This window comes from Octopus bimaculoides, chromosome 22 (assembly GCF_046866305.1).
Source record: "Octopus bimaculoides isolate indiv1 chromosome 22, ASM4686630v1, whole genome shotgun sequence".
NCBI lineage: Eukaryota > Metazoa > Mollusca > Cephalopoda > Octopoda > Octopodidae > Octopus > Octopus bimaculoides.
The window spans coordinates 10,295,299-10,312,288 of record NC_142949.1 but is presented as its reverse complement, the minus strand read 5'-3'; the positions used below and the strand labels follow the sequence as shown (position 1 = coordinate 10,312,288).

The window sequence follows — 16,990 nt, the reverse complement described above, 5'->3', positions numbered from 1 at the left end:
TGAAAAAGTGACAGAAGTTGTTTTCTGCACATTTTCAGTGTTTATTGAACCTGAACATCTGCCACATACAAAAACTAACTTCCTAGTTAACCTGCCTTTGATATTGTTGCACCTCTTATGTGTCCATAGCTTGCACTGGGTACATCTTACAGAGTTTCTACCTACACCTTTTCTACATATTGAGCAGGGCCATCTACCTGAAGGGGTTTGTGTTTTATCTACCTTCCTACTTATTAGGACTTTATTATTATTATTATTATATATATTTATATATATATATATATATATATATATATATATATATATATATATAAATAATAATAATAATAATAATATCAGGGATAAAATCCAAAATTACAGGTAAAAACTCAATTAAAATCAATTTATTAAAAATTAAAATTAAATCAAGTTTCACAGTATAAAATATATATAAATATATAGTTTTGGGGAAAAGAACCAAGAATAAATAAAATATAAAAATAAATACAAAAATTATGTTAGAAAAGAGAAAGTAAATGAAATAATTGAAAAACAACAAATTTACGTAAAAAGCAAAATTAATAAATAACAAAAACATAAATTACGTAAAACAAAAACAAAACGTAAAATAAACAGATAAGTAAGTAGGTAGATAGTAAATCCTAAAAATTAAAAAAATAGATAAAAAAAAATCAAGTCGAGTTGCTGTGAATGTGTTTGGTAAGGAGCAGATAACTCCAGTTTGGTTTGTCGTCTTCACGCCCGCCTTGGCAGACAAGATGGCGACTCCTCCTGCGTCGTTATCTTACTGTTTAAAACCATTACTAGCTGCCTCCTATTCAGCGTTCAACAAAAATGAAATACCAGATTTTTCAAGAGCCATTTCTAAGAGGTAACTGTTTTATCACACATTTAAATTTCACACCATTCTGTTCTGTATTTATTCAAAAAAAAATCGCCCCCCCTCCGCTATAAATTTCGCTTTGTAATGTTGTTAATGTTTGTAATGTATTCCGTTTATATTTAATAGTTAAGTCATTTTTCCATTTCGTTGACTATTTTTATTGATGTTTCCAACACCATAAGTAAACATATATATTCTTAGATGCATTAATTTTCACAAAACACAATATGATCCTTTATTTTTTATTAATCATACTAAGTAATATTTCGTATAATTGCAAACACCCATTTCTTCATAGATCCATATATTATCCGTCTTCTACTTTATTTAGTTTTATTTCGTTTATATATAAATCTCCGTCAAGCAGACGGTGTTTTTTTATTATTAAATACCTTCTCTAAATTCTTATCAAATCTTTAATTTATTAAATTAACTAAATATTACTCCAAATCATATCTTATAATGTATATCTATCTTTCTCATTGTCACTGTTTATTAATTTTTGTCCAACTCCCCTTATTTTTTTTCTTTATCATTCTACATAAATGTTTCTAGACGATTCCACTTTAAATAATCATACTTGTTTACTTGAAAATTTATCATTAGCCGTCGATGACTCCAATAAAAATACATCCTTGTTCAGTAAAAGAAGGATGTATTTCAAACATTTGAAACATCATCACTGATTAATTAATTATGTTGCTGTGATTCTTGGCAAAATTAACCAAACACCGGGACCTTGAAATAAAAGAATATAACTTTATTTTCTGTGACCTGATTGACTTTAATCAGATGTCTTTGATAAATGGTCAGAAATATTAATGTTTTGGTGAAAGAAATCCATTTAAAACATTGCCACTGATTAATTATGTAGCTGTGATTCTTACCAAATACCGGGACCTTGAAATAAAGAATACAATTATATTTATTGTGGTTTGATTACTTTTACTTGAAAGATTTATTGTTGGTGTGTCACGCCGATGGTTTTAAAGATGAAAATAATATATCTGTCTTTGGGAAAATAAATCCATTTAAAACATTATCACTGATTAATTAATTATGTAGCTGTGATTCTTAACAAAATTTCCCCAAAAAAACCAACACCGGGACCTTGAAAAGAAAGAATGTGACCATATTTTCTGTGATTTAATTAACTTCAATCAGATATTTTTGATGAATAGTCAAAGATATCAGACCCCTAAATTGCTTGAAATACATTTAGTCAAGTACTTAACCATTTATTTCACTCCTCAAATTTCTAGTTCGTATATTTATGTGCTGGCATATTTGGTTAGTTACTTTTCGCGTGAAATTCCGATATAATCGGAATCCACACAATCTGAGAGGTATTTGAAGAAAATTTCATTTAAAAAAATACCCTTTTCCCCCTGAAAATGCTAAGAAAAGATAGTCGGGTGGGTGTGGGAACATTTGCCTGGATAGGTATAGCCTATGTACTTAATAAACAAATTACGAGGTAATTAATTAATTTTTTTTTTTTTTTTACCTTTTATAATGAAAATTTACCTTTTTAGGATCTCCGAAGAGGACGCCTATACTTATATACTCCCATCCACGCACTATAGATATATACGCACATACAGCAACATGTATTTTATATAGATGTTTGTGTATGTATGTATGTATATATATATGTAATTAGTAGGATTATTATTTGGACGAGCTATAAATTATCGTTATATGACAGACAGCTATTCACTCGATAGTCTAACCATGGAAACTGTTGCACCTTTTTCGATATCATCATAAAAGCACCATTTGCGTTATATATATATATATATATATATATATATATAGTTTAAAATTTTATTTGCGAAAGAGAAAGAAAATGGTGTTTGAATTATTAATCTAGAATGACGAAGATTATAGTTACAGAGGCAGGTTTTTCTTTTTCTTTTTTTTTTTTTTTTTTTTTTGTGGCACTTTCCGACAAGAAATTAACATTCTTCCCGATTTGTTCTAATGGTGACATACTGTAGCTTTTATTGCACAACGGTGATTGACAGTGGATGAGTTATGTATTCCAAAGCTTGGTATATAATGGGGTGGGTGACATAATATATAAGTTGTTATTTATGTGACGATATTTGTTGACTGTGAATGGGTTTTGTCAATTCGCGGAGACGCAAAACTGATATAAGTGACCTTGTCGGTCTGACAATATAGATACAGCGAAAAGTGGTAAAGTAGTGCAACTTGTGAAGATTTACACCCCAGAACTAATCAAAACATCAAATTTAGTTCGAGTGCTGGACGACTGACCATTATGATAACGGTGTTTAAAAACCGTTTCTGCATTCATTAGTTATGCGTGGACCCCTCTCTATTACATAAATATTGGGTGAGACCGAAAAAAAACGGACGATATTAATCTAAAGCGATAGCAGGAAACCTTTATTGTAATTTTGCCGGAGCATGGTGCTTATTTTGGAATTTTAGCGACATTAAGCTCAAATTTAAATGCAGATGATTGCAGAAAATGTAAATTAGCGAAAAAGAAAGAAAAATGGAATATAGATTTTTAATTATATTTCTAAGTCTATATATATAATTGATCTTATCAGTTTTCTAATTATTTGTTCGCTGCAATCAGTTCTTGTATCAGACTGGAACATAGAGGACTGGATAAAACTGCATCAGGTTGGCTCGTACCCAGCAATATAGTGTGAGAATGTAGTCAGGTGCGATTAGTACCCTGCAGTAGATAGAATGTGTCAGCAGTTTTCTCAGTAGTACGCTAAGTTACATCGAGTTTACACACAAAGAACACTCCCTTTTCGCTGTCGACATCGGAAATACACTGAACTGGTAATCGGTTGTTCACAAATAAATATAATAAAATAAAATAAGCTCAGATTTCTAAAGGAAATTGGTTGTTATTGCAGAATATCTGGTCAAAATATTGGACGTAATGTATAAATACATTAAATAATGACAACTTCGCCTTCGCTTTGTATAATGAAAGTAACGCGAAAAGTGAAACTTAATATTGTGCTCCGTAATGTTTTTCAATCCAAATAGTGACCTGCTATCTAAATGTAAATTTATAAATATGTTTTCTATGTGGAATGACTGTAACACCCTGAAAAAATTAAAAGATCTTTTCCTTTAATCATCCTGTATAAAAATCGACTGAAATTGGTTGAGATGATTTTCATCAGAAACTCGGGCAGTGTTTCTCAACCGGAGTTCCCAGGAACCCTAGGCTTCCGCAAAAGGTTCCTAGGGGTTCCGCGAGAAAGAGTGAGATAGGCTAATGCTAATTTCATGATCGTAATATTATTAGACATGCACAACATATTATTGGTTATTGTAATATAGACATCATCCTATCTAACCTATTATGTTATCAATATATATATATATATATATATATATATATGTGTGTGTGTGTGATATTTACCATGTGAACTATGCTGAAAAATATATGGGAAAGATATATAATCTTTTTTTTTTCTGTGCAGGGGTTCTTTGAGACATAATTTATTTTAAGGGTTACGCAAGGGTTGAGAAACACTGCTCTAGTGAAACGAAAGTGAAAGAATTCTTTTTCTCTGAAAATCAAACGAAATTGTAAATGTAAAGTCCAATTTTCTGTGAAGTGCTTTATTTATTTATTTTATATTATTTTTTTTTTGAATAATGAATTAAAATATAGTAATTAGTTTGGATAATATTGTCAAAGGCATTTAGCAAGTTCTGGCAAATTTTTTTGTGCGTCTGTCGTCGATCACCCCCATCTTTATCTTCTTTCCAGTTACTCCCACCTACCATTATATTATGTGGAGTAACCATGTATCTCTTCTATCACAAGACACCTGTGCTGGTTCCATCATACTTTAGCCTCTCAACACCCAGCATTGAACCACCACCCCATCCCTCAAGTACACTCCCATCCAGTCAACAGGGCTTTTCTTTTCTTGTCTTGTCAGTTACTTAGTGACCACAGTAATGCTGGTGTCATGAAAAAAAGCATCTAGTACACACTGTAAAATGATTAGGTGTTAGGAAGGTCATCCATTGGCATTCAGTGTGTTGGAACCTGTTAAACCATCCAGCCTGTGCTGGCATGGAAAACGGAACATAAAGTGATGATATATAAAGATTGACGGGTGCTACTACAGGATATCTACTATCCATTGTCTACTATAGCAGGATATCTACTATTAATTTTCTACTACAGTATATCTACCAACCGTTGGTAGCATGAAATATGTTAAAAATCATTAAACATTTATTCTACAAAAGGAAAGGAGCATAATAAACAGTTTGTAGTGTAAAATTTATTAAAAATCATTAACACCTCTTTAATATCATCAAAAAATCATTAATAAATATCATCAAAAAATCATTAATAAAAAAAAAAAATCATCAAATATTGATTTTAATGTTTATAAACTGATCTGATATCATTTAGAAAAGCAGTGAAGTGGTCATTGTTTTTCCTGAGCATTTTCCAACAATAATGATCCAAATGCGATTGAAAATGTTGAGTAGATGTGCCTCTTTTTTTTCTTGAGCATTTCAATTTTGACATTGAGCTATGATCACTCAATCACTTGTGTATGAGCTCCTGATGTCGGGTCCATCTAATTCACTTGATGATTGACAGTTTTGTGTTGATAGCTGATAATTGTTAAGCAATGGTAGGTCGGCCACTCAATGGAATGGATCACGGCATGGTGCTAGTGTGAACGACTAGACTGGAATTAATTGCTGAAGGCAGTAAGTGGGTTGTTTGGTAGAGTGCATTGTCATTTATGGTAGGTCGCAAATAGCAAGGTAGATGTAGTAGCACCGATTGAAGTGCTGTGCATGGCATGTGGATAGCCCCATCTTTTGGATCTATAAAATTAAGATAACGATTTACAGTATCCTGGTTCCATAACTGTTGATAGATACACTAGCAGTTATAATACACATACCTGATATGTGATCAGTGATGGTTCATAATAATTAATATTGCAGTTTTACAACCAAGGACAGGTACAAGGATATACTTTAGACTGTTGTGTCAAGAAGCTAGGAACCCTCTTGATAAAAACCACGTGATATTTGTGGTGCATGAACTTCAATCTATATCTCCACTGTTACTCTGTTTCTGCCAATCTGAACAGGGATGGTCATTACACCACCACTACACATACGTCTCTAGAATAGTTGTATCAGTTCACTGTTGTGTCTCAACCGACACCAAACTGCTCCATAACAACAGTGTTTGCAGTTAACTGCTGCCCTCCAATACATACAAGATGTACAAGGAGAGGCAGTTGGATACGAGACCCAAACAAGAAAGAAGCTTCCTCTCATACTCTGCTAATGCCTGCATACACAGTTCTTTCAAGTTTTCCCATCAAAACATACGTGGCAATTTACCAAACATGTCATCTCATCAGTGTTCTGCTGAATTAGGAATTCTAAAAATGCAAGAATTGTACTTTCATCATTGTCGTACTACAAATACCCTTTGTAACATATTTCCTTTCAGTTAGCTCATCACTGTTAATATCGTCTACACTTTTCACAGGTGCTTGTTGTATAAGAGGTTTAGCCATTTTTTCTGTACACAAACAATTTTGAAATTAACTTTCAGTTTCAAAGAAAGACAATCTTCCACTCAGATTTCATTGCTAAGTTTAGTTGAGTTCTACCACACAACTTTTACCTTTTTTATTCTATAATGTAGATCTCTGCCAACTTCAATGGTTTCACTTTCTGGATCATAAAATGAAAGATTTCTGTTTTATGTGGAATAAGTCTCATCATTCCACCAGCATGGGTGCCATTTGTGTGACACCAGGGTGCATTTATGTACCAATTTGCATGACTCCGGTATCTGCCACGACTGCGATTTTGCTCGGCTTCATGGGTCTTCTTTTCATGCACAACATAATGCCAAAGGTCTTGGTCATTGCCTCCGTGAAGCCCAACACTCGAAATATGTATGTATCTGTATATACACATACAATGGGCCTCTTTCTGTTTCTGTCTGCCAAATCCACTCACAAGGCCTTGCTCGGCCTGAGGCTATAATAGTAGACAACACTTGCCCAAGGTGCTGCACAGTGGGACTGAACCTGGAACCATGTGGTTGAGAAGAAAGCTTCTTGCCACACAGCCACATCTGTAAATATATTTTGTATGCATTTAAAGTGTTTTACCCTTTTAGCATTTAAACTGGCCACTTCAGCCCAAATAGCAGTTTTATACACAAGCTGGACAGATCCAGCCTCTCACACACATACCCTACAACATCATTTGAAAAATAAATGATCACATCATCAAAATATTGTTGCTATGAGATAATGCATAATTAATTCAAACTAATGTGATTAAACAGACATCTCATTAGACAGAGTAATCTGAATGTTAAATGGTTAAATGTTTGCATTTGTAATTACATGGCCATGTTTAAAAAAATGAAACAACAAGCATTTCACCGTTTCAGGAAATAAAACCGGATAACCTTAAGACTTTCATTATTTTGCCGAGTACATAGGTGCTCACAGCCATTTTGTCTCTACTGCAAAAAATAACAGAAAAACATTGTGACTCTAATAACATTATATAACTTTCACTCAAAAGTGTTATAAGCAAAAAGATCTTGCTGAGCAACTGACTGAATCACTTGAAATTTAATTATGCTAATTAACTCATCTATTAAAGAACAACTGGACAAATGTTTAATTTCTAGCTCCAGTACATGAATGCACTCCACCACTGTCAACATACATCATTGCTATCATTCTCACTGTCGCCTCTCTTCTTCAGAATATAAACAATCTGATATTACACCATTTCCATTGCTTCTAACATTGTCGATATCCTGATCACTACAACTGTTATCATGCTGTTATCTGTATCCTTCATGGAAATCATTAAGAAATGCATAGATGCAGGCATGGCTGTGTAGTAAGAAGTTCGCTTTCCAACCACGTGGTTCCAGGTTTGGTCCGACTGCGTGGTGTCTTTGGCAGGTACTTTCTACTATAGCAACAGGCTGACCAAAGCCTTGTGAGTGGATTTGGTAGACAGAGATAGAAAGAAACCCATCACTTCAGGTATGCAAGCACGGGCTGGAATCAAAGCGCCTCAGAGTTAATTTAGCAAAGACAATAGTATTGATAAGTAAGAGAACAGACAAATCACAGATCCCTTCAGGGCGATGGCTCTACTTGATATGTAGAAAAGGTGTTGGGAGAAACTCCATAAGGTGTACCCAGTGCAAGCTATGGACATATATGAGGTGCAGTGGTATCACGGGAAGCCTAACAGAGAAAGTAGTCTTTACATGTGGCAGATGTGCATGTACATTAAACATCAGGAATGTACAAAAAAATAGACTCTCTCAAATATCAGAGGGGATCCTTAGAAGTAGTAGATAGTTTCTATTATTTAGGCAGCCAAGTTAGTATTGGGGGAGGTTGTTCTGAAAGCATAGTTGCTAGAATAAGAAAAGGCTGGGCCAAGTTCAGAGAGCTCTGTTAGTAATGAAGGGCTTCTCCTTCAGAGTGAAAAGCAGATTGTATGATGCTTGTGTATGAACAGCCATGCTACATGGCAGTGAGACATGGGCTGTGACCTTGAAGATATGTGAAGGCTTGAAAGAAATGAATCCAGTATGCTCTGCTGGATGAGTAATGTCAGTATGCTTATATGACAGAGTGTAAGTGGTTTGAGAGAAAAACTAGGTATACATAGCATCTGATGCAGTATGTGAGAGAGAAGACTGCACTGGTACGGCTATGTAATGCATATAAATGAAGACAGTTGCATCAGGAGGTGCTGATCTCTAATTGTAGAGGGAGCATGTGGAAAGAGTGGACCCAGGAAGACATGGGACGAAGTGGTGAGAAAGGATCTAGAGACGTTGGGACTCATAGAGGGGATGACAGGGGACTGAGACTCCTGGCGGTTTGCTGTGCTTGAGAAAACACACCAAGCTAAGTAAAAGCATTGGTTGTCCTTGCATACAGGCTTGTCCCCTGAATTCCTAATCTTGCAGGCTCATAGATGCTGGTACCATGTAAAAGGCACCTGTACTGGTGCCATGTAAATGCACCTGTGCTGGTGCTGTGTACACTCTGTAAAGTGGTTGGTGTTAGGAAGGGCATCCAGCTGTAGAAACTCTGCCAAAACAGCTACTCAGCTCTTGTCAAACCGTCCAACCCCATGTCAGCATGGAAAATGGATGATAAATGATTGTGTGTGTGTGTGTTTGTCCCCTACCATTGCTTGACAACTGATGTTGGCTTGTTTACGTCCCATGTAACTTAGTGGTTCAGCAAAAGAGAATGATAAAATAAATCCTAAGCTCAAAAAAAAAAAATAATAAGTACTGGAAGTTGATTCCTTTGACTAAAAATTCCTGAAGGTGGTGCTCCAGCATGAGCTGAGTCTAGTGACTGAAACAAATAAAAGAAAAGGTAAAAAGATAAAACACAAAAATTTTGTAAACAATACCCGCTGACTGTAAGATGTAATTTGCAGCATGATTAGTTTGTTGGCAGTTAAGCAGACGGTTTGGTATTTTAGTTGTGTAGTGTTTTTTCACTATATTACTGAATCTGATATATTGGTCTGGCAATGCTCTAAGAGTTAATGAATCAACGTATAGACAGTAAGGCTTTTTAATGTTTTTGTTTTTTATTACTTTGAAATAGTGATTTAATACTGGCATTGTTAATGCTATTGAGACCCCCCCCCCCCCCCGAGTAATACTGTTGTTATTAAAAAAATGAAACAAATGTCTATACAAGCATTTATCTATGTAGGATATTTTATTGCCCCCCCTCCCCCCACCAGCTACTTGTTCTTATAAGATAAGCTTATCTTTTGCCAGAATGCCTCATAAAAACTAGTAATGAACTCAATGAAGTCACAATGATAATTGTGTGTAATTCAGTATAGCCAGTCCATTATATGTGCACCGTCTCTCAGTAGCTGCTGCGGTTCCTGGAACAATGCATTGCCGAACTGTTAGTATCAGTGTTGCTGCAATTTAATTATCAACATATCGAGGTTAACCTTTTTTCCATTAATTGTATTTTCTGAAGACCCACAATTGTCGAACTGTAATTAAATGCCCACCCAACGACATTTCCTGATGATTTTCACCCAACTTGTCAATGGGAATTCCTGAAACCATTGTTTAATGTTATCACACTTGATTCCAAGTCTTCTATGAGAAGTTACTAGTGTTCTTAGCTTTCATGACATTAAGTTATGTTATTTCTAAAATCCCAGTGTGACTGTTACTAAGAAATGTTCCGAAGTTGATTCTTTTTAATGACTCTATAGACATGTTCGGGAGGTGCAATGGCCCAGTGGTTAGGGCAGCGGACTCGCAGTCATAGGATTGCGGTTTCGATTCCCAGACCGGGTGTTGTGAGTGTTTATTGAGCGAAAACACCTAAAGCTCCACGCGGCTCCGGCAGGGGGTGGTGGCGAACCCTGCTGTACTCTTTCACCACAACTTTCTCTCACTCTTTCTTCCTGTTTCTGTTGTGCCTCTAATTCAAAGTGTCAGCCTTGTCACGCTGAATATCCCCCGAGAACTACGTTAAGGGTAGACGTGTCTGTGGAGTGCTCAGCCACTTGCACGTTAATTTCACGAGCAGGCTGTTCCGTTGATCGGAGCAACTGGAACCCTCGATGTCGTAAGCGACGGAGTCCCAACAACAACAATATACATGTTCATTACTTCTTTTTTAGAATCTCTGCTTACCATTTCCCTCATCACATAATAGCTATTTCCTAGAAACTGAAATCTAATGGTATTATCTTAAATGCTAATATTTGTCAATTTATGTGCAAGCATGACCATGTGGTAAGAAGTTTGCTTTCCATTCACATGGTTCTGGGTTCAGTTTCATTGTGTGTTGTGTGGTACCTTGGGCGAGTGTCTTCTACTATAGCCCCAGGCCAACCAAAGCCTTGTGAGTGGATTTTGTCGGTGGAAACTGAAAGAAGCTTGTCGTGTGTGTGTGTGAGCGTGCCTCCTTCTCTTGACATTGTTTGGTAGTTGCAAAACATCACTGTCATATAAAGTGTCATTCATTTCCAATATTCTACAATAACCTCTGGCCACGGGGAAAATATTATCTTGTTTGGAAACAGGTGACGAGAAAGGCATGTGGCCATAGAAAATCTGCCTCAGTAAACTCTGTCCAACCCATGCAAGCATGAAAAAGAGGACAATAAAATGATGATGAACATAGGATCTTTTCAGTTTGACATTGTCCAATTTTATTCATGGTTTTTATCCAGATGTAGTTTTGCATGCCTGTCATGAAAATTAGAATTTAAAAAAAATTGATATTAAAATAGTTAAAAATACCTTTTAAAGACTGAATTTTTTTTTGTAATTTTAAGCCAATCTGATCCATTAATTATTGACACAACAGCATGATATTTTGGAAAGTACTGCATTTTTTAGCTTTTGTTTTCGAGACAATTCTAAAAGCAACTTTTTTTTTTTTTTTTGAGAAATTAATAATAAAGATATTACAAAACCTTTAAAGATGAAAAATATTAAATGAAATAAAACAACAAATTAACATTTTATAATAAAATATTGCTGTGCATTGCAAGCCCTAAACCTTAAACTCGAACCTCTAACCTTGTGTTGGTCTCATTTAGTAGGAACATTTGCAAATATCAATTTGTGGACTTCCATAATGTTGAGAATGGATGGATCTGACTGGCTAAAATCACAAAAAATTTCAGTCTCTAAAAGTTCATAACTTATTAATTTCCCTAAAAAATGGTTGTGGTTTCTATAATTGGCATTCAAGTTACATCTGTGTAGAAATTTTCAATAAGACTGAGTAAACTCTGTGTCAAGTGAAAAAGAGTTTATATATATATATCAGACTAGATATAAGAATGAAAGTATTTAATAAGGAAAGCAGGCAGTCAGAAAACATCTTTCAGAACAGAAGAATCTAGTTAAAAAAAAAAAAAAAAATTTCATTTTCTGTGTATTAATTCTTAAAGTCTGCTGAAACAGGTTTAATGTCATAAAAGATCTCAAAATAGTAAAAATGCTTTATCAGCAAACCTCTGGATTCGCAAAACTATGGTAAGATAATCCTTAGTTCTTAATCCATTTGTAATATTGTATTTGGCATGATAGTCCACGATAAGTGTAGTTCTCAATCCATTTCATAATATTCAAGTCATCAAGGTAATCCTCAATAGATTTCGGTTTCATTCCACCCGTAACATTAACAATTTGTCAAGAAGTTCTTGCGAATTTTAGTTTTCATTCCATTTGTAACATTAAAAATTCTGCAACAGTGTCCTCAATATGTTTAGGCCTTGCTTCATTTCATCATTATCATCACAATTTGACATCTGTTTTCCATGCTGGCATGGGTTGGCTGGTTTGACTGGAAGTGGCAAGTCAATACTGCGCCAAGCTCATAACTATAAATTTACCTGTAAAGCACAGATATGGCTGTGTGGTAAGAAGCTTGCTTCCCAACCACATGGTTCTGGGTTCAGGTTCCACTGTGTGGCAGCTTGGGCAAGTGTCTTCTACTGTAGCCTTGGGTTAACCAAAGCCTTGTGAGTAGATTTGGTAGATGGAAAGAAGCCCATCATAGATATGTATGTGCACGTGTGTGTATGTGTCTTTTTACCTCCATCACCACTTGACAACCGGTATTGGTGTGTTTATGCCCCCATAACCTAGCAGTTCAGCAAAAGGGACTGATAGAATAAATACTATGCTTAAGAAATAAGTCTTGGGGTCGATTTGTTTGACTAAAACCCTTCAAGGCAGTGCTCCATCTTGGCCACAGCAACAAAACTGTGAGTGAGGCAAGAAACTACTGGCATCAAATTCTGTTCAAACTGTTCAGTCTAAATTACCCATTATAGGCGCAGGAGTGGCTGTGTGGTAAGTAGCTTGCTTACCAACCACATGGTTCCGAGTTCAGTCCCACTGCGTGGCACCTAGGGCAAGTGTCTTCTACTATAGCCTCAGGCCGACGTAGATGGAAACTGAAAGAAGCCCGTCGTATGTATGTATATATATGTATATATGTATGTGTGTTTGTCCCTCCCATCATCGCTTGACAACTGATGCTGGTGTGTTTAAGTCCCCGTAACTTACTGGTTCAGCAAAAAGAGACCGATAGAATAAGTACTAGGCTTCCAAAGAATAACTCCTGGGGTCGATTTGCTTGACTAAAGGCGGTGCTCCAGCATGGTCGCAGTCAAATGACTGAAATGAGTAGAAGAGTAAAGAGAGAGTATTATTTGTTTAATTTCCATTTTTCCACATTCATGTCGGTTGGATGGAGATATAATATCTGAAGTAGAATTTTATGGCCAGATGCTCTTCCTGTCAACAATCTTTGTTTTTCTAGTATGGGATTTTGTATTGAAAGCACCCAGTGACCAGTCACAATATCAACAAGAAATGTAAACATCGGATCAGTCTTTCTCAGGTGGTGACAAGCAAAGCAACAGAATATCAATATTTGTGTATGCTCACACCTATTTACATACATAATTCTGCCTAACCCATACATGCATGGAAAAATGGATGTTAAAACAATAAGACAAATACATGATAGGCTTCTATACAGTTTTCATCTGCCAAAAATACTTGTAAGGTATTGGTCAGCCTGGGCTATAGTTTTATTTAACCAAGGTGCCTTACAATGAGATTGAATCTGAATGCATGCGATTGCAAAGTAAACTTCTTAAACACATAGCCTTGCCCCCCCCCCCCATTTTTTTTTCTTTTCGTCTTTTTGGAAAACATGCAAATATTGCAGGTCTTTTATTGTCATTGTTTTTGATGCTGGCCAAGGTTGGATAAATAAAATAAACTAATATCTTAATTTTTAGGTAATTTTTTTTACTCGTTTATGCTCAAACTGTCGTTCAAATTGACATTGCACCTCCAGCCACATGTTTATATCTTATATTACATGCTAATTTCAGTTATTACATTATAAACTCTTCTGACAGATACACCATGTAGTCTTTGATAGAGAATACTAATTCACTTAACCATGTTGACCTTAAGCCTTCTTTGAGTTTTATCGCAGGCAATTCTTGACCTGACTCATCATCATTTAATGTCCACATTCCATGCTGGCATGGGTTGTACTGTTTGTTTTCAAGACACACTGTTCTGAAAGCAACTTATGTTTTTGAGAAATTAATAATAAAAATATTACAAAACCATGAAAAATGAAAACTGGTCCAAGGATTGCATCATGCTCTATTGTCTACTTGGGCATGGTCTTTTACAGCCGGATGCCCTTCCTAATGCCAACTACTTTGCAGCATGTGCTGGGTGCTTTCATGCTACCAGCAGTAGTGAGGTCACCATGCAGCTTGTAAGATTATAAACCCTGAGAAAGGTGGTTTTGTACTAAATGAGGTGTTGAAGTATGAGAGAAGAGGCCAGAGTTCTGATGCTGGTCACTTACTCTTTTACTTGTTTCAGTCATTTGACTGCGGCCATGCTGGAGCACTGCCTTTAGTCGAGAAAATCGACCCCAGGACTTATTCTTTGTAAGCCTAGTACTTATTCTATCGGTCTCTTTTTGCCGAACCGCTAAATTATGGGGACGTAAAAACACCAGCATCGGTTGTCAAGCGATGTTGGGGACACATACACACACACACATATATAGATATATATATATATATATATATGACAAGCTTCTTTCAATTTCCGTCTACCAAATCCACTCACAAGGCTTTGGTCGGCCCGAGGCTATAGTAGAAGACACTTGCCCAAGGTGCCACGCAGTGGGACTGAACCGGGAACCATGTGGTTGGTAAGCAAGCTACTTACCACACAGCCACTCCTGCGCCTCTCATAGTTCTAAAATATAAAGCTTATTTGCAGAAGTTTAACATTTTAAGTGCAACGCCTTGCAAATGAAAATTTGAAGATTGAACATTGACAGACATTCATCTTCACCTTAACCCTTTAGTATTAGTATTATTGTCAGATGTAATGCTTATTTATTCACATTGTTTTGAATTAATTATGCATTACCTCAGAGCTTGGAGATTTCACTGATGTGATTGTTTATTTTTTTTAGTGACATTGTAAGGTAAGAGGCCAGAGCTGGCCTATGTAAATATACAACAGGTGGTTTGATGGTGGCCAGTTTGAATACTAAGAGGTTAAGCATATTTCTTTCCTTGTATCTATCTGTAGCTTTCTCATAGAAGGTCTGAATTGAAATTTTTAATCTTGGCAATAATGAAGAATTGATTGTTGTAAATGCATCAAGTTGTCCATGCGTTTACAGGTGAACAGGCTCAAAAGGACTGACCACATAAGGAAAGTGTCTTCTCCAGTGTATGGTGAAGGTGCATGGCTTAGTGGTTAGGGTGTTGCACTTGTGATCACTAGGTCATGCTTTTAATTACTAGACTGGCTGTGCATTGTGATCTTGAGCAAGACCCTTCGTTTCATGTTGCTCCAGTCCACTCAGCTGTGAATGGGTAACCTTGTGATGGATTGATGCACAAGTGTGAGATGGTGACTCAGGAAAATCAGCCAAAATGAAGGCCCTGTGAGCCACGTTTTGTATTCAGCAGTTGAAAGGATGAATAGTACAACCTGCACTGACTCCCAACATTTTGGGATTGGTTGTTGAACCATGTCAAAGGTCAACGAGAAGTGTAACAGCTCAAGTCATCCTTGTCATAATTCTAATTCTCGATAATTATCATGAGCAATGTTGATGCTTGGACATAATGCATAGCTGTATGACTTGGTTGTAGGTACCACACTTTTGCTAATTGTTTTAGATGTCTATGTAGGTGCAAGTAGATGTAGACATGCTCTTGGATTTCTTGTAGTTGACCTAGTGGAACATTGAGGATGTGACAGCTGGAGTGAGAGTGGGCTGCACCAGTAGGCAGCTGGTACTCATTTTCATTAGAATAGACTGGAGCAATGTGAAATGAAATCATCATCAACATCGTTTAACGTCCGCTTTCCATACTAGCATGGGTTGGACGATTTGACTGAGGACTGGTGAACCAGATGGCTACACCAGGCTCCAATCTGATTTGGCAGAGTTTCTACAGCTGGATGCCCTTCCTAATGCCAACCACTCTGAGAGTGTAGTGGGTGCTTTTACGTGCCACTGGCACGAAGGCCAGTCAGGGGCAACATGTCACCTGGTCCAAGAATCAAATTCACACCTTTATGTTTATGAGGCTCAACACCCCAGCCATGAAGACATGTGCTTTCATGCATTCTTTTAATGTAATGAGTTCAAAAAGTGGCATTTGAGCTGGGAGTTGAGTGTAGTTTAGCAAGAGAAGTAAATGTTACCCATAGATTCTTGTCAGTATTATATATTGCCAAGTTTTGTAATTACCTTATTTGATAATCACTGGTATAGGAACAAGGATCAAATGGCCATAACCTGTGAATTTCTATCTGGCCATAGCGGAAACACAACCAGCAGCAGAACATATGTGAAGGGGTAACGACATCAACCGTGATCCTGTAGTGATGGATTCGTGTGTCCCTGTTTATTTTAATCGCAATATATATAAGAAGAAGAGAAAAAAAAAAAGGACAACGTCACATAAAACTCGTGCATGCCATGTGATTGGCAGATTTTAATTATTTAAACAAATATATAACATTTGTTGTATATTCATTAGGAGTTCAATACACCGCATATATAACTCTACCTGCCTGTATATAGTATTATTATGTAATAGATGTTTTCAGGATATAATAACTCCCCAAAACTTGACCATATAAGCTAACACTGCTAAGATTATATGATTCTAAGGTGGCAAGTTGGCAGAATAATTGCTGTGCAGGACGATACTTAGTGGCATTTCTTCCAACTGTTTATGTACTGAGTTCAAATGCTTTTGTGGTTGACTTGCCTTTCATTCTTTCAGGGTCAATAAATAAGTACCAGTTAAGTACTTGGGTCAATGCAATCAACATATTCAATACTCCTTTTCCTAAAATTGATGGTTGTTTGTCAAATTCTGAAACAATTAGAAGACGATACTATCGAATACTCTGACTCTCTTTTTACTCTTTTACTTGTTTCGGTCATTTGACTG

At 36.1% G+C, this 16,990-nt stretch overlaps 1 protein-coding gene across 19 annotated transcripts in view; it reads left to right on the top strand.

Annotated features, from left to right (window-relative positions):
* The first annotated feature begins 737 nt into the window (after positions 1 to 737).
* Positions 738 to 16,990, top strand: part of LOC106881733 (E3 ubiquitin-protein ligase UBR4-like) — a 218,908-nt gene continuing 202,655 nt past the window's right edge. For all 19 annotated transcript variants that reach the window (XM_089339693.1, XM_089339687.1, XM_089339685.1 and 16 more), the window contains exon 1: positions 738 to 871. In XM_089339693.1, the coding sequence (XP_089195819.1) occupies positions 759 to 871 (113 nt within the window). In that variant the 5' untranslated portion in view covers positions 738 to 758. The remainder of the gene's footprint in view (positions 872 to 16,990) is intronic.